This window comes from Choloepus didactylus, chromosome 13, assembly GCF_015220235.1.
Source record: "Choloepus didactylus isolate mChoDid1 chromosome 13, mChoDid1.pri, whole genome shotgun sequence".
Lineage (NCBI taxonomy): Eukaryota > Metazoa > Chordata > Mammalia > Pilosa > Megalonychidae > Choloepus > Choloepus didactylus.
Window position 1 is genome coordinate 53,539,742 of NC_051319.1, and position 18,268 is coordinate 53,558,009.

General features: G+C 36.1%; 1 protein-coding gene and 1 pseudogene across 3 annotated transcripts in view; one reads left to right on the forward strand and one right to left on the reverse strand.

Annotated features, from left to right (window-relative positions):
• The window catches only part of YTHDC2 (YTH domain containing 2), a 112,606-nt gene that overhangs the window by 81,245 nt on the left and 13,093 nt on the right, over positions 1 to 18,268 (forward strand). For 2 of the 3 annotated variants that reach the window (XM_037800949.1, XM_037800950.1), the window contains 6 exons: positions 10 to 282; positions 1,640 to 1,766; positions 2,836 to 3,041; positions 3,394 to 3,589; positions 6,765 to 6,874; positions 10,628 to 10,920. In XM_037800949.1, coding sequence (XP_037656877.1) covers positions 10 to 282; positions 1,640 to 1,766; positions 2,836 to 3,041; positions 3,394 to 3,589; positions 6,765 to 6,874; positions 10,628 to 10,920 — 1,205 coding nt within the window. Of the gene's footprint in view, positions 1 to 9; positions 283 to 1,639; positions 1,767 to 2,835; positions 3,042 to 3,393; positions 3,590 to 6,764; positions 6,875 to 10,627; positions 10,921 to 11,697; positions 14,571 to 18,268 lie in introns of those variants that run through there. The other variant, XM_037800951.1, reaches the window with a different exon arrangement.
• LOC119508366 lies at positions 11,763 to 13,932 on the reverse strand (annotated as a pseudogene).

The following is an 18,268-nucleotide window of genomic DNA, read 5'->3' on the forward strand; positions in this document are numbered from 1 at the left end:
TTTATTTAGACGATAGATGCAATGGATGCATGGGAAGATCTGACTGAACTTGGGTATCATTTGGCTGACTTGCCAGTAGAACCACATCTTGGTAAAATGGTCCTGTGTGCTGTTGTTTTAAAGTGTCTGGATCCCATCCTTACTATTGCTTGTACACTAGCCTATCGAGATCCTTTTGTACTGCCTACCCAGGCCTCTCAAAAACGTGCAGCTATGCTTTGTAGGAAACGTTTCTCTGCAGGAACTTTCAGTGACCATATGGCACTTCTCAGGGCATTCCAGGTACTGTTATTACTGTCATTTTATTTTTGAAAATTTTACTAGTTAATACTTTTTGGGGCAAGCATTGCAATTAAAAAGATAGAGATGGTTCTATTAATTTTATTTCATTGTTAAGTCACATTTTATTAATAGTTCAGAAAAATACCTTTGTGCTGTTGATATGTTAAAATTATTAGTTTTCCTCTGCTTTGCTCTTTTTCATTTCCTCAGTTGTATCCTTGTGGAGTGTGTGTGCACTTGCATGTTTAAAATACTGAGTTCCTTATCTTTAAATCATGTCTTGGACAAGGAATGATCTAAATTTTTAGGTAAGAATTATTGTATGTTATACAGAGTGAATGGAACCAAAGCTTGGAGTAAATTTCCTTGAATTTAACATCTATTTATTAATATTTTAGAATACATTTTTTTCTTGAATACTCAAGACACCATCTAAAGATTTCATTTTTTAAAGCAAAATTGAAAAAATCACTTAAAACCTTTTCAGACAGTAGAAGTCAGAAATTGAGTAAAGATACAAATGGGATAGTGAGACTCTGAGGAAGGGAAATTAAATGTAATTGAGAGATTTAGACATGCAGAAGAATGTGGTATTTCTTGAAAAGTTAGGCATCTTATTTGTCCGTACATTTTCTTGAATTTAGGCTGTTTCTGCCCAGATTTTAAAAATTTTACTTTATTTATGCAGAAAGAACTCTTTTTCAGGTATGCAGGATTTTTCTAATACATATATAATTAAAAAAATAAGTCGCAAGCTCTTTTGCAAGCATCATTAAACAATGAATACCAGGTATTATAGTGTATCCTTTGAATGAAAATAATTGGAGAGCTATTTGGAATAGAATCTTGATTTATACTTTGCTTTTCCTCAGCTACTTCAGAGTCATAAAGGATAAATTACTGCTTTGGTCTTTTCAGTTACACTCTAAAGCAAGAATACTCATTTTCTAAGGGAAGGTTTTTAACACTGCATTGATGGTTTCAAGAAAGCCCACTTTACATTCTCAGTCAAATTAGAAGATTGATAGAATTATTTTTGGAGGACCAGAGGGCTAGGTATTATGATGGCTTAGTTGAAAACCTCCTACACTTTTGTGGAATAAAATTAGGAGAAGCAACAGAAAAGGTGAATACTTTTACATAAACAGTCATTGGGATTTTATGATCTCAATGGCTTTATTAGCATTTTAGCATAAATTAATGATAAATCTTATTTGATCAAGTCTTAGATTTTATAGAATAATTAGAGTAAGAATTGGTCTTGAGTGGTTAGTGAAGTCGATTTGAGTTACTTTGTTGTCTCACTAAGTAGAAATTGGTAAATGTATCTTGTTATATAAGTATTCTGTTTTTATAGGCATGGCAGAAAGCACGAAGTGATGGGTGGGAGAGAGCCTTTTGTGAAAAGAATTTTCTTTCACAAGCTACCCTGGAAATAATCATAGGCATGCGAGCTCAGTTGCTCGGTCACCTTAGAGCCTCAGGTAAATTTTCCCACAAAGAATGTATTTAAACCACTTAGAATGACCTGCCTATATCCCATACTATCTCCAGTGTTAACTGATGTTATATTACTTTTAGGACATTAACACATTATTGTATATCTTAGATTTGTGAAATGCTTTGCACACTTCTACATGACCTTAACTTTTTTTTTATTTAAAAAAAAAAAAGATGTTGCAGAAGCTGTAGTTGAGAAGAAGTACATGAATAGAACCTATATCCTTTTGATGCTGTTGACAGTGAGCAGTTTGTAATATATTTGCTGGTAAAGATCAATTTAGATCTTGTAGTCATTGTATTTTCTTTCACCACTATTAATGAACATTTATCTAGATCTATGAAATAGAAATTGTAAAAATTTAAGTAGATTGATATGAATTCAAATCTTTGTATTTTGGAATATAAAACAACTGGTATCACTTGAAGATGTGCACACACATACATATAAAGAGGATGCCAGGGTTGCTGTTTCCCTTTATAATTGTTTCTTTGAATTTCTTTTTTGAGTGGCATAGTACATTGAAGTAATATTCAGAAATAGTCAGAAAACAGTCAGAAAATAGCATGGAATCCAAATTAGCTGAAATGCCATGATATTTAAGGAATGAACCAGAGGATTTAGAGTCGTCTTGAATATGGAGAAATATGAGGACTTTGAAATTTAAGCAAGAATAGTCTGTATTTACTTGACTGCAACTTCAGAAATAGTCTGTCATATCTAAAATATTATGTATACCAGTCAGAAGAATGGTTTGGGTTTTCAGCTATGAATTGAATTGCGTAGGAAGAATATTATTGAGAGAAGTTTTAGTCATTAAAAAGTCCTGATGTCCCCAATGAATCTTCTGCTTTAGCCTGAGTGAACCTAAACTTTCTTAAAAACCATTGGTTCTACATTTTAAACTTCCCAGTGAACATTCTGTTAACTGTTGTGGAATCTGAATATCTTTAAACTTATATGAGTTATACAATTTTTTGTAAAAACATGCACATATTTAACAATATCTTTTGCACAGTAGAGAAAGTTGGTTTGGTTTTTCCCCTCTTTAGGTTTTGTTAGAGCACGAGGTGGTGGTGACATTCGAGATGTTAACACAAACTCCGAGAACTGGGCTGTGGTTAAAGCTGCATTGGTGGCGGGCATGTATCCTAATTTAGTCCATGTGGACAGAGAGAATGTAGTATTGACAGGGCCTAAGGAGAAAAAAGTACGGTTTCATCCCACTTCAGTACTCAGTCAGCCTCAATATAAAAAGGTAAAATATTTTTAATGCTCTTAGGCCCTGAGGTGAAATTAATCTAATTTAAATAGTTGAAGATCAGTGAAAAATACTCCAAATACCTGCTTCCTTTTAAGAATTAGTTATTTATATATGCCTAATAAATATTGGAATAAATTTTTGATTGAGTCTTGGAATTGGAAGAGGTAATATGTTAAGTAATGAAGATTTTTGTTTGAACTACATGAAAAATGACTTGCTTTAATTTTTCCTTGGGTATTAATGAAATATTATTTCATTCTTCCTCTATTTCATTGACGAATTTTTTAGATTTAAAAAGTATACCCAGTGATTTAGATTAATAATTTTAAATTTATTTTCCTCATAGATCCCACCAGCCAGTGGTCAAGCTGCAGCAATTCAGGCACTGCCCACAGATTGGCTTATTTATGATGAAATGACAAGAGCCCATAGAATAGCTAATATCAGATGTTGTTCGGCAGTGACACCTGTCACCGTATTGGTATTCTGTGGACCAGCTAGGCTGGCAAGTAATGCTCTTCAGGAACCTTTGTCCTTTAGAGGTAACATATTATGAAAGAAATAAAATTCTATTTGGAATGAAAGACTTTTTTATTAATAAACCAAACAAATTGTGAAATATAAAAAAAATTATGTCATAGTTGCTCACTTTTTATATATTAGGACTGATTGATAAATACTAAGGTATACCTTTATTCTTGAAATTGATTTCTAAGGTAACTTAATATTGATTGGTGCAGAAGTTTGCTTTTTTTCTGTTTACTTGTATTTAAATAATAGTGTAACATCAATAGAGATAATTTAAGGAAAATAGTAACATTCACTTATAATCCCCATTAACCTTATTCAGACACTTTTTAATATTACATATATATTTTTACATACTTTTAATTATTTCACCCATATTGTTATTTTATAAATTCTGCTATTTTCATTGTACTGAATATCAGAAACATTTTTTAATCTTTCATATTAATAGCTGCAAAATAGTCTGTCACATTGAAGTGCATAATGCATTTAAACTGTTCCTTTACGGTTGAACACTTGAATGTTTCCAATTTTTTGCTCTTCAGTGATTCAAGAAATATTTATTGGGCACCTACTATATGTCAGGTACTGTGTTAGGCATTGAAGATGTAACAGAAATAAGACAAGGTGTTTCTGTTCTCATGGAATTTACACGGTAGTGGGGATAGACTGACAAAGTATACACATACTCTATGCATGGTGCTGTGAAGGAAATAAGAACGGGCTACCTTATTCCTGCCAAAAGAAATAATTTTCCATGCATCTGTTCATATTCCCTTTCAGCTGAAACTATTGTTTATTTCATTCTTTGTCCATTTCCTTATTTGGATTTTAATGTTTTTCTTAAAAAATTGAATGAGAGCTTTATGATCTTAAAGGTATTAGCCCCTTTCCTGTCTTACTCAGTGCAGTCTATTATCCTTTTCAGTTTTACATATTTTGAGTTCTGTGTTTTGATTAGTGTCTATTCACCTTGAATCCTTTCCTACGCTGTTCATTTTTAAAGCTGAGGAAGTTTCATTCCTCCATTGATAAGTAAGCTAAGTATTCTGTTTCTATATTTTTCATTTTCTATAATTTGATTTTTAAAATAAATATTTTTAAATGGTTTTCTAAGCCGTGATGAGTTGATTTCTGGTTTAAATTGTAAATTTTTTTTTCTTTGCGAAATGCTTTCTCCTCATCTGCACCATTTATTAAATAAACCCTATGTATCCTTTTTTAGAAAGCTTATATGATTTTATATTAAATTTGGAATCTTTTTCTATAATTTCTGTCTGCTCTGTTTCTTTTAAATTTCTACCTTTATATTGTACCATTTTGTTTAATATTGTTTATTAGTAAGTTCTAATTACCACATAGTGGAGAATCTACCTGTAACTTTTTGCTCCTTTTCCATTATTATGCTGTCCTCTGATTATCTTCTCTTTTTTTATAGTGAATATTTAGTAGTCATCTTGTTGTAAACCTTTCCACAACCAACAAATCTTTTGTGACTTTAATTGTGTTTGCTTCCAGGAAATTTATTATATTCTTCTATTTAATCATACCTTTTATTAAATTTAGCAGTACAGCTTTTTTGGTTATTTTTATAAAGATTAAGCATGTTTCTTAAGGTTTTTTGTTATTGTTGAATTTTTATGGTGAATGGATTCTCTGTGTAATTTTCCCGCTATTGATCTTGTTTGTAGAAGCACTATTACAGACATTAGTATATTCTGTTTACTATTACTTTTCTGAATTCTTAAACCTCTAGATTTTTTATTTCTTAAATTATACTACCTTTAGGTGGTAATATTTTAGTTTATTTGTTATCAGAAATTTATACCTTTTATTTCATTTTATTCAGAAACTGTATTAATGGCCCATTTTGTTGTTGAATTAAAAGGTTTAATTTCTAAAGCTGTGTACCAGTGAATATAATATTAATTTTAGTTTTAGTAAGTGTACTTTTTTTTATTAAAGGAGAATTCTGCTTTTATATTTTTAAACATAAATTGTGAATTTATTAAATAACTTTTGAGCATTTTTTGATATAATCAGAATTTGTTTAGCCTATTCATGTGGTACATCGGTGTTGTTATGGAACTACCCTTTTGTTCCAAGAAAACCTTCCTAGGCTAAGGATTTATTGTATTGCCAGATATTTTGCTAGCATTTTTAAAAAATAAACACTATCAAATATTTGAATTTTATGTTCACCATGAGACTGACCAATCAGGTTTCTATGTATCTATGTGCTCATACATCTGCTCAGGCATATTTTTATCAGATTTTGGAATTGGGTTCAGATTTGTCTCGAAGAAATTGGTCATTATTTGATCCCTTGAAGGTTTGAAAGACTTGGTGATCTGGATTTCTTCATTGATATTTTTAAAGGATGTCTTTACTTTCTTAATTTGATACTAGTTTGATTGGGTTTGTTCTAAAATTCTTTTAGAATTTTTTTTTATTTTGTAGAAAAGAATACATTTCTTTGAAGTGTTCAGATTTATTCTGTAATTATGCATACTATATCTTTTTTTTTAGCTTAAACCACATGTTAATTTTTATAATCTTATTTTCACTTCTGATTCTTTAGATAGATCTGTGCTTTTTCCCTCTTTAGTAAATTTACTGTGAGGTTGCCCATTTATTAGTCTTTTTAAAGAACTGGATTATAGTTTTAGCTACTATTTTCATTGTCTTTTCTAATTTATCAATTTTTTCTTTACTATTTTTTCTTCTATTTTCCTTTGAGTTTTATGCTGTGTTTCTAAGATTTACTTAGATGTGTAGTTTATTTTTTTTTTTTTTTAAATGAAACCTAAGAATTTGAATGGCTATTGTTCTGACCACATTCTGGTCTTGATACATGCTGTTTTCATATCTTCTTAAAATTATGTTCTTAATTTTCTTCTTTATCCAGTTATTTAAAGATTGTGTTTTAAGTTTTAAGTTCTTGGTTATTTTGGTTTTGTCTTATTGCATGGTGATTAGAAATTGTAGTCTTTAAAATATCTTTATTTTTCTCCTTTTAATTATTAAGATTTAGTTTATGATCTTTTGGGTTTGGAGAACTCCCCTCACAAATTGTAGTATATCAGGAGGATTTGTGAAAACATGTAGTAGTTATTTGGCTTACCTGTTTGTTGTCATATAAAATGGTAAAGGTGAGACTTGTTTTTCTTTCAATATGTGTTTGAACAGCGGATGGTATTCCTGATGACAGTAGTGATAGTGAAATGGAGGATAGAACTACTGCTAATTTGGCTGCTTTGAAACTTGATGACTGGCTCAATTTCAAACTGGATCCAGAGGTAAATTGCTTTTTAGTAGTATAATACCTTTTTTCATTCAGTTACTATGAATTGATAGTATGATAAAAATTTTATCTCCAATATTGAGCCCTTAGTATTAGAGAATACAGCTTGCTTTTCAGTTTTCATATGGCTCACTCTGCTGTATTTGGCTCTATTCTGGTAGCGGACTTGAAAAATGTAGATGTGGCTCAGTATTTAAGCATGGTAATATGTGAGTATTTTTGTATATATAAGAAAATACTGAGTATTGGTGTCCTAGTTTGGTAATGCTGCAGAATGCAAAACACCGGAGATGGATAGGCTTTTATAAAACGGGGGTTTATTTTGCTACACAGTTACAGTCTTAAGGCCACAAAACGTCCAAGGTAACACATCAGCAATCGGGTACCTTCGCCGGAGGATGGCCAGTGGTGTCCGGAAAACCTCTGCTAGCTAGGAAGGCAGCTGGCGTCTGCTCCAAAACTCTGGCCTCAAAATGGCTTTCTCCCAGGACGTTCCTCTCTAGCAAGCTTGCTCCTCTTCAAAACATCACTCCCAGCTGCACTCCCTTTCCTCCCCCGATTCAGCTCATTTATATAGCTCCACCGATCAAGGCCCACCCTGAATGGGCGGGGCGACACCTCCATGGGAACATCTCATCAGAATCATCTCCCACAGCTGGGTGGGGCACATTCCAAGCAAATCCCACCATCACCAAAACGCCTGCCCCACAAAACTACAAAGATAATGGCATTTGGGGGACACAATACATTCAAACCGGCACATTCCACCCCTTGGACCCCAAAATGACATCATCTTTCCAAATGCAAAATACATTCATTCCACAATAACATCACAGAAACTTACATCATCTCAGTAACAATAGTAAAGTACAGAATCCCATCAAAATCAATTATAGGCATGGCCAGTCCTAAGGCATAATTTTCCTTTAGCTGTGGATTTTTGAACTTAGAACAAGTTATATGCTTCCAATATACAAAGGAGAGACATTCATAGGATAAACATTTCCATTGCCATAAGGAGAAACAGTAAGGAAAACAGGGTTAACAGGAGCAAAACAGTTCCTAAAACCCGCAGGACAAACTCCATTAGATTTCAAAGTCTGAGAGTCATTAACAGAACAACGTTGCATCCTTGGGGCTTGAGAGATTGGGAGCCTAACCCTTCCCAAGGGCCTTTTTGGCAGCTGTTTCTTCTCCAAATGCTTGGGTGAGTGCTCCAACATATCCACACATTGGGGAGATCACCTTCTTGGCCCCACCCTCCTCAAACATTGGGGCAGCTCCCGGATTCCCTTCCATCTCTGGGGCACACGCTCTACCCCTTCAGAACAGTGTGGTGGCAGCCAGGCTCTCCCCAATTCCCTGGGAATGTGCTCCACCCTCTTTGGGACCTGAGGTGGCAAAACTCTTCCAGAGCATCGAGGTGGAATGCCCACCCTCGACCTCTGGGGCAAACTCACCCTTTCCATGCATGTGGGCTGCTCCGCTCTCCCAGCCCGAGACCTCTTGACTCCAGACCTCAATCTCCATGGCTCTGTATTTGAAGAGATTTTTCCTTTAATTTTTTCCTTGTCTGTCTCCTCCAGTCCAGACTGGCAATGGCTCTGTCTATAAAGATCTCGCAAAAATTCTGTTGGCTTTGCATGAAGCATGCAGGGGTCAAAGCCATCAGACAAGAGGACTTTCCACAAATCCTTTCTGCTTAACTCCTTTTCCAATCTTGGCTTGTACTGAAATGACGGCTGGGTTCCATGTTTGGTTACATCCCCATGTTGGGCTGTAGCTTCTGGGATTCCACCCCCTGGAAGCTTGTAACTTTCCAAGCCATCAACTTCTGGTTTCTTTGAACCCAAGAGTTCAGTTCTAAGTTTCTCTCTCTCTGCTCGCATTTTACTATAAGCTGCAAGGAGAAGCCAGGGTACGTCCTCCACACGTAGTCTGGAGATCTCCTCAGCTAAATATTCCAGGTTGTTGCTTTCAAATTCTTCCTTCTGTCTGACACCAGGACTCAATTTTGCCAAATTCTCTGCCACTTTAAAACAAGGATCACCTTTCTTCCAGTTTGCAACAACACATTCATCATTTCTGCTCAAGTCCACATCAGAAGTATCTTTAGAGTCCATATTTCCATAAACAGTCTTTTAAAAGCAGTTTTGGCCTTTTCTATCAAGCTCCTCACAATTCTTCCAGAATCTTCCCCTTATCCATTTGAAAAGCCGTTCCAACATGTTTGGTATTTGCAAACTCAGCAGCAAAAGCACCCCACTTCCGGTACCAAAATCTGTCCTAGTTTGCTAATGCTGCAGAATGCAAAACACCAGAGATGGATAGGCTTTTATAAAACAGGGGTGTATTTCACTACACAGTTACAGTCTTAAGGCCACAAAACGTCCAAGGTAACACATCAGCAATCGGGTACCTTCATCGGAGGATGACCAGTGACGTCTGGAAAACCTCTGCTAGCTAGGAAGGCAGCTGGCGTCTGCTCCAAAACTCTGGCCTCAAGACAGCTTTCTCCCAGGACATTCCTCTCTAGCAAGCTTGCTCCTCTTTGAAACATCACTTCCAGCTGCACTCCCTTTCCTCCCCCGATTCAGCTCATTTATATAGCTCCACCGATCAAGGCCCACCCTGAATGGGCGGGGCCACACCTCCATGGGAACATCTCATCAGAATCATCTCCCACAGCTGGGTGGGGCACATTCCAAGCAAATCCCACCATCACCAAAACGCCTGCCCCACAAAACTACAAAGATAATGGCATTTGGGGGACACAATACATTCAAACCGGCACAATTGGATATGCAAGAACTCCCTTTATTTTCTATAACTCTGAGAGAAAGATATAATTCATTCTGTTTTCTCTTTTCATGTGCCTTTGAATTGGGATGGAAGGATGTTTCTTTTTAAAGAAAAATTTTTCTTACAAAACCTTCTCTTAATTTCATTTACACTTTAAAAGATTCTATATCCATTTTTTGACAACCAAGCTATCAGTAGTCAACATTAGCTAATTTTACTTTTTTTTTTTTAAACCATGCATTCATTTGTTCATTCTACTGCATCAGCCCTTCACTTCACAGAAACTGTTATTTCCAGGGTCAACAGTGCCCTCCATGTTGTCAGAGCCAATCTGCTATCCTTGATAAATTTGACCCGTCTCTAATACTTTCCTCTTACTTGAAATTCTCTCCTCTTCATTCTTTTTCCTTTCCGATCATTCCTTCTTAGCTTCTTTTACTGAGTTCTTTATATGCATTGTGCCTTAAATGTCAGATGTTCCCCAGTATTCTGTGCTTTACTCTGCTCTTTTCACTCTCTTTGCACAGTCCCTGGGAACCTTACCTCTATGTGTAGAATTAATTACCATTTATCCACTGACAACTTTCAAGTCTACCTGTATCTCTAGCTCAGACCTTTCTCTTGAGCTTTAAGACCTATGACTCTAGCTGCCTTCTGGACATTTGGATGTTCTACAGTCACTCAAATACAGTAGTAATAGAACTAAATGTGTTTTCCTTTATCTTGCTGCTACTGTCTCTATCATTATACTACTTCATTCAATTTTTTATCTCCAGTGCTTAGCATGTGGTAGATAGAAATTTATTTCATTCATTCAATAAAAAGAATGAATTAGTAGCCAGTTTAGAAAAGTTGCAAACCTTAACTAATGAACAAATAGGTGTTTTGCATGTGTGATACACATTTTGTTTGTATCTGTTCTAACTGTGGAAACTATTTATTGCAGGCAGCCAGTTTATTGCTGCAGCTCAGACAGAAGTGGCATAGCTTATTTTTACGCCGAATGAGAGCTCCATCTAAACCTTGGTCTCAAGTTGATGAAGCTACTATAAGAGCAATTATTGCTGTCTTAAGCACTGAAGAACAATCTGCAGGTTTACAGCAACCATCAGGAATTGGCCAAAGGCCAAGGCCTATGTCTTCAGAAGAACTTCCTTTGACATCATCTTGGAGGTCAAATAATAGTAGAAAAAGTTCAGCAGATACTGAGTTTTCTGATGAGACTACTACTGCAGAAAGGTAAACATATATTTTTTCAAAATGAGATCTAGTTTCTCCAGGAAAATGAATTATTTATAAAAGAATCATCTGCTTTTATAATATTAAAATTACTTTCTTATTACCTAAGATCATTAAAAGATTACAATAAGATGGGTAGAGTGCTTTTTTACTTTTAAGATATAATTCTTGTACATATTAAGATGTCCTTTGGACAATGGTATCTGTCAGTTACTTAATTAAGAAATTCCTTGTCAGGAAAAACTCAAAATGTTTAATTTCAGAATTCACATTATTTTAAATCTTTTAAAACAATAGTCTTCCAAAAAATTGTGTATTTTAATTGATATATGTCAAATGACATCTTTCCTAGATACCCTGTAATGAGAAGTACTGGCTATGGCCATTTGAAGGAACAACTTCCCTACAAATGTTACCTAGATACTAATATCACTGGATAGCATTCCTACTTAAAAAGTACTTCATTCATTCATTCATTCATTCACTGACACATTGAATGCCTGTTTTATAGGTGTGGGGAATACAGCAGTATACATAATAGACAAAGTCTCTTCTTTCAGAGGGTTTACATTTTATTGAGGGGAGACATACATGCTAGCATTCTGATGCTAGTTTTGGCAATATCGGTAGAAAGACTCTGTAGTGAGAATATGAGTTCATAGTTTAAAAAACTGGGAATAGAAAAAATGAAAACATAGAAGATTGTGTGGTGCTTTCTGTTTTTCACATAATCATCATGGAGTTTTTAGTGTTTTCTTTTTTTTTTTTTTTTTTCAGAATCACAAAAAATTTATCTACAAAGATGCCAAAATAGAAAAAGAGAGCTTCACAATCCAGCTTTACTAGATTACCAAACATTCCTTTACCCATGTATTATTTCTGTACCTTTGAAACATTTGAAAAATACTTTTCTGTGAACTTCTAGGCCAATAGGGAATGAGCACCTTTAAATACATTACAGTTATTTTTAGTAGAATTTGGCATCCGTCTTCCATTAACAGTTACTGAATGTTTCAAATGGACCTTAAAAGAAGGCTGCCACTTTTCATCTCTTGAGCCTCTTCAAGGTTCTGAATGCTCTGTATCAATCTATCTTTTGAAGTTCCTATCTTTAGAATTGTTTCTCTGTCCATTTAGCAATATGTCTGGAGATGAGGATGTAGCACGTAAGTGATACCCATCTTAAGGATCCTTTTTGTGGATTTGGCTTCATTCGTTCTTTATCCACCTCCTCCTGAAGTTATAATGCTAATAACCTGTCCTGTTCTTCTTCTTTATATCTCTCAAAAAGCAGATGCTCCAACTCTTTCAGCTTTTGGGTAAAGTTGATTTCTCTTTCCTTTTGGTCTGAGGAAGCTTTGGGAAATATTTTTCTTCTTTTTGAAGAAAAGCATGAATCCCTAAAAGCTTCTAAAGAAGATTCCTTGGTTTTTCTTTTGGAAAGATCATTAATGATCAGTAGGCTAGTCTCTTCATTTTTTGTCTCAACTGTGTTGTCCCCAGTTATCTGTGTCATACCAGATATACTGCACCCAATTGCTGTTTTACCACAAGACCTAACTGCAGCTTCTATAGAGTAGGGAACTCTGATTTTAGGTCCCTCATGATTTACAACACGTTACTCTTCATCATGATTGCTTGCTCTTATTTTGTCTTCTCCTTCAAGGCATAGGCATTCTGTACCATAGGCACTTAATTGAGGCATAGGTGATTTTATTAAAAACTTTGCACCTTGTTCTGTGAAGAAAGTGCTGGCATATCTTGAATTTCTGTGTCTTGCCACATAGGGCTCTTCACATTACTACTGTCAATTTCCTTAGACATGGAGTTTTTCCTGCTGTCTTGTACAATTTCAGACTGTGACGCTGATCCAAATTGAGATTTAGGTGACAAATACCTCCTCATGGGTCACACTTTGTACCTCACCTTATGGAGCCTGTTGGGACTTCAGTCTAGTTATAGGTTTCTGAATATCTCCGGTGTTTCTTTGTTTGTTCTTATTTTTCTTTTGTGACTTGGTTGTGGTGGAATCAGATTTTCTGGAATTCAAGGAAGAAGCCAAGATATTTTCTTTATAGAAATTGTTAACATTAATGCTTAGTTTTCTTGCCAGTTCTTCATTACTTTTCAATTGTTCTTCTATCATTGCCTTTTTTCTTCTGTTTTCCTCTTCGTCGTCCTCTGCCAATGAACTTTGTATGTATTCTTCACTGGCTTTGTTTTCTTCTTCCTCATTGGCTCCTCACTCTGCTTCCACCTTGCTTATCTTTTCTTCATATTCTCTTCTCAGTTCCCCAGGTTTACTTAACAGATGAACTGACTGATAGTCATCAACTCTGAAACTTTTATCATAATCCACTTAAACTCTATTTAATATTGCTTTCTTGCAGTAGGTGTTCTTCCTAGGCAGCCAGGATTCATTAAAGTAAATTTATCTTAGTAGGTTTTATTTTATTCTATTCAGTACAGAGACATCCCACATTCCCAGTGCAGATCCTGGACTGTCCTGGAGGGAGCAGAGTAACCCTTGTGCACATACTGGGAGCATATATGTCTGGTCAGTCTGCCTGGTGGTGGTCTGAGGGACTCACCGTCCCAGAGTTTGTCCTGCTTGTAGAAGGTGGTTTACAAAATCTCTTATAGAACACTGTGGGAAAGCAGTCTAGTGGCTGCTTGGGGCAGGGGATTGTTGGTTGTAGTCACATAGTGCAGTGTCTGGGACTGTGAGGAACCCTGATGCTCTAAGTTTGCATTCTTTTGGGTAGTGTTTCTGAATTATCTTCCACAGTTCCATATTGACTAGAGAATTTCTTTGGTTATGATACTCGGTCCACGAAGAGACCCGGTGGCGACAGAAGGGACAGCACAAATTTGCCTTTTCAACAGTGGATTGGAAGTGTGGATTACAAAGCTGTGTGGTTACCAGGGAGGGTTATGACTTGATTAGGTTTCCACACAGATCCAGCACTGGCATTCCGACAACGAAGGGATGGGGTCTTTAGGTACAGCCATTTTAATATGCTAATGAGGCCTATTCGATAACAGCATTGGGTGGGGATGCTCCCCTTAGCTTGGGAAGCTAAGCCTAAGGCAGCCAAGGCACAAAGCCACAGGGCCACTGCTGCAGGAAGAACGCTGCTTCTGCCAGGATGCCTGGCTCTTGGTAGAGTATAGCTTCCCTTTTTGCCTTTGTGGGGGCAGCCTGTAAGCTCCCGTGTTCCTAGTGTTTTCTTTTGATCAGATGTTTGCATATTTGAATGAAGTATAAAGCATTTGAATGAAGTTAAGACTTCAGTTAAAGAGGAATAATACATACTGATCTCCAAGTTCTTTAGATACATTTAGGAATCATCCAACTATTTGCCAAGAAAATCTCATAATGTGTATGCCTGAACCTTTGTCTCAGTGTAGAACTGCTGTGTGAAAGGAGAAGAGGAAAAAAATGTTTTCTGCTTAAACACTCCCAACTTTTTGAAAAAATTGTTCCAAAATTTTGTTTAAACATTGTTTGCATAGAAAGTGGGAATACATTTCCATAGAAACTGTTCTGGGGTAGTGCTATTTCTAGACCAGGCTATAAAAAAACTATTAGATCCATAATAAGACTGTCCCCATGTGTGTGTTTATATAAATGCGCGCATGTGTGTGTGTGTATTTATATATATATATATATATAAAATTTTTAAAATAAAGCTTCCTTTTTTCCTTTATAAAAGTAATATATGCTCTATGTTCAGAAGACAGAGCAATAGATGATGGATGATAGGGAGGGAGGGAGGGAAAGAAAGAAAGAAATGATGGTGTGACAGGATGTTAAAAGTGGTGGATCGGGGTATCGGGGGAGGGGGGTCGGGGTATGCTGGAGTTGTATGTATGGGGTTTGTACTGTTTTTGCAACTGTTCCTGTAAGTTTGAATTTATCTCAAAATAAAATTTCTTATTAAAAAAAAAGAGAATGGGTAAGATTTGAAGAGGTCGAGGAGGTGGGTGAGCAGGCCTCTGAGGGCTTGGACCACCTAGAGAAAGCCCTAGAATCATGCTGACAATATGGGGTAGTGGGGAGGGGGGTGTTGTTAAGGTAATGGATTGATTATTTTCCACATGGAGCTGCTGGTGTATAATAGAATTGGGTATTACTTCCATGAATCAATACTGTAGCAGATGCAAGTGCATCCTCAGAAATGTATCCCTACACCCCCAGCTGGCCTGTCAGTCACCTCCTTTTCTTTGGAAACCTGCCGCAGAGTGGGCACTGAACCGCACTGTGCGTTCCTCAGCCTCCTGCTGCTGCTCCCTTTGATGCAGCCTGGCTCTCTTGCTCATCAAACGCCAGGCTCAGCTTGATCAAATATGACAACCTCCAATGCTGGGGTCAGAGGAGGTGCTATGTGCATGCTGAGTCATGGCCCCACTAAGCTGGGGTCTTGAGGGTTCTCAGAGTGGGCTCTGGGCCTGATCTCTTCGCCACATCTGTAATAGGGATGGGGAGGGTCAGCCTCTAATATTGCTGGTGAAATGAGACTGGATTTGCATGATTTCAGAACCAGGTTGGGGTGAGGGCAAAACTAACGTGTGCAGGCTGTGAATGCACTGAGAGTGGGGAGAGCGGTGGGGGGATGGACTCTGCAGGTGCCTGCCCAGGGTGCACCCCAGAGAAGGCTGTGAGGCCAGGAAATTGGATCTCCAGGCCCTCACCTCCCTCCTTTGCACCCCATTTCTATGCTACTTCGGGTGCTGAAACAGGCCAAGGATGCCTGTGGGGTGACTTCCTGTCCCCTTACACGAGCACTCTTTCTTATCTCCCCTAGGGACATCCATCAGCCCGAGCTAGAGCAGTCAGTCATGTGTGAGGAAATTCTGGGGGTAGTATGTGTCCTGGTTGGCAAGTTTCATAGACATCACCTGGCCACGTAATTCGGCATGTTAGTTACACTTTGGATCCTGAATATATTATAAAATCATTTTCTCCATGTGTGATCCCAGCATTGACCTTTTTTGTTTCCCTACAAATTACAGCCGGCATTCTTCATTTTCTTACCAGCTGAATAGTAGGATATAGAATTTTTAACAGTTTTATTCATACATCATACAATACATCCTAAGTGTACAATCAGTGGCTCTTGGTACGATCACATAGCTATGCATTCACTGCCACAGTCAATGTGAGAATATTCTCATTTCTTCTGAAGAAAAAATCCCATATCCCTTATATCCCCCTATTACTGACATTTAGCTTTGGTATAGTGCCTTTGTTACCATTAATGAAAGAATATTACAATGTTACTGTTAACTGTAAACCTTAGTTTACATTAATTGTATTTTTTCCCATATAATACTCTGTTATTAACACTTGTAATAGTGATGTATGTTTCTTCTAGTTCATGTAAGAACTCCCTTATATTTATACAATTAAACACCGTCATTGTCCACTCTGGGTTTCACTTAGTTATACAATCCCAGTTTTTATCGCCCAGCTTTCCTTCTGGTGACATACACAACTCTAGCCTTCCTCTTTTCAACCGTAGTCACACTCTGCTTTGTTAATTACACTTACAGTATTTTGCTACCATCACATAGTCTGCTATTCATTTCTAAACCTTTACAATGAACTTACTGAACTTTCAGTAGTCCTTAATCATCCATCGATTGCTTAATTTCTGCCCACTTTCTATGTCCTTGTTACCTATGCTCTCGAATTTAATTCTCAGAGTTTGCTCATTATAGTTAGTTTTTATTAATGAGACCATACAATATTTGTCCTTTTGTTTCTGGCTTATTTCACTCAACATAATATCCTCAGGCTTCATTCACCTTCTTGCCTACCTCATGAGTTCACTCCTTTCTGCAGCCACACACTATTCCATTGTATGTAAACAATCCAGTTTGCCCTTCTCCTCATCAATAGATGGACCCTTGGGCTACCTCCGGGATATAGAATTTTGTTCCCTTTATAGTTTTGTTGGTATGTATATATAAGGCCTAGTGTTCAAATAGCTTGGTGAAGAATAGAATATGGATTTCTAGGGAAATTTATTTCTAAAGGGAGTAGTTACAATCTTTGTGGAATTACTTCTTGGGAAAAAGGTTTTTATAGTTAGAGTTTTTGCCCTAGATTATAATTTAGGTAGGAAGGTTTATGGGTCCCCTTTGTTTCTATGAAATTTTCAGGGGATCCCAATTTGAGAAAGATAAAAGCTAGAATAGAGCTCAGAACCCTGTCAAAAGATCTATTTGAAAACCGTGCAATTAAGTATTTATTTCTGTTGACAATATCATTTTTGTCTTAGTAAGATTTTACCCTCATTAACTTCTGTCACCTAATTTTCAGGTCAGTTAGACACCAGGGTGAGAATGATGGATTTTAAAGATTGTAACGAGGTAATTCATTGGAACTCATTTTGGTGGGAAGAAATCAGAACAAAGCTGAGAAGTTACGTTTTTACATTTCTTACCAAGTTTTTGTTAAGGATTCATATGTGCATGCATAATATATTTAATTGTTAAAATAAATAGGCTTTCCTTTTTTGTTTTATTTGTGAAAGAATCATGGATCTAAGGTACTTATTGCAAGAGAAGCAAATTGTGGGGGTAAACTGTTTCAACTTGTTTTGAAGGCAGAGTAATTATAATTGCAAGTCTATGGAAGTTTATGAATTATTGAAGACATATATTTTTGTTTTAAATTTATTTATTATAAATATTTTCAAAAACAAAAAATAAATGATATATCATAATGAATTCCATGTCCCGAATTCAACAGTTACCAATAATTTCACCTACCTGCTTTATCTGTCAACATTTTCTTTTTTCTTTCTTCCTTTCTTTCTTTGCTTACCTATTTCAAAGTATATTCTGTACTTTATATCATTTTACTTTTCAGTATTTAAATATGCATCTCATAAAAACAAGCATTTTCCCACATTACCCTAATCTAGTTATCAATCCCAGTAAAATTATCATTTCCCTAGTTGTTTCAGAGTTTTGATTTATATGAATCCTCATCCAGGGAAGACTCATGGAATCTGTTTGGGTGTCATATTTCTTTCTTTTTATTAGAGAAATTGTAGGTTTACAGAAAGATCATGCATAAAATACAGAGATCCCATATACTATCCTATTTGCTTGTCATGTTTCTCGAGTCTCTTGGAATCTAGAACAATTCCTTCTGCAACTTCTTTTGAAGAAAGTAGATCAGTGATACTGTAAGATGTTCCACATTCTAGATTTTTCTCTGTTTTCTCCTGGCATCATTTCTTTTATTTCTTCTTATACCCTATTATATTTCATGTAAAATGTTAGCTCTCAAAGCTTGATTAGATCCAAAGTTATGGCAATAATATTTTTTAAA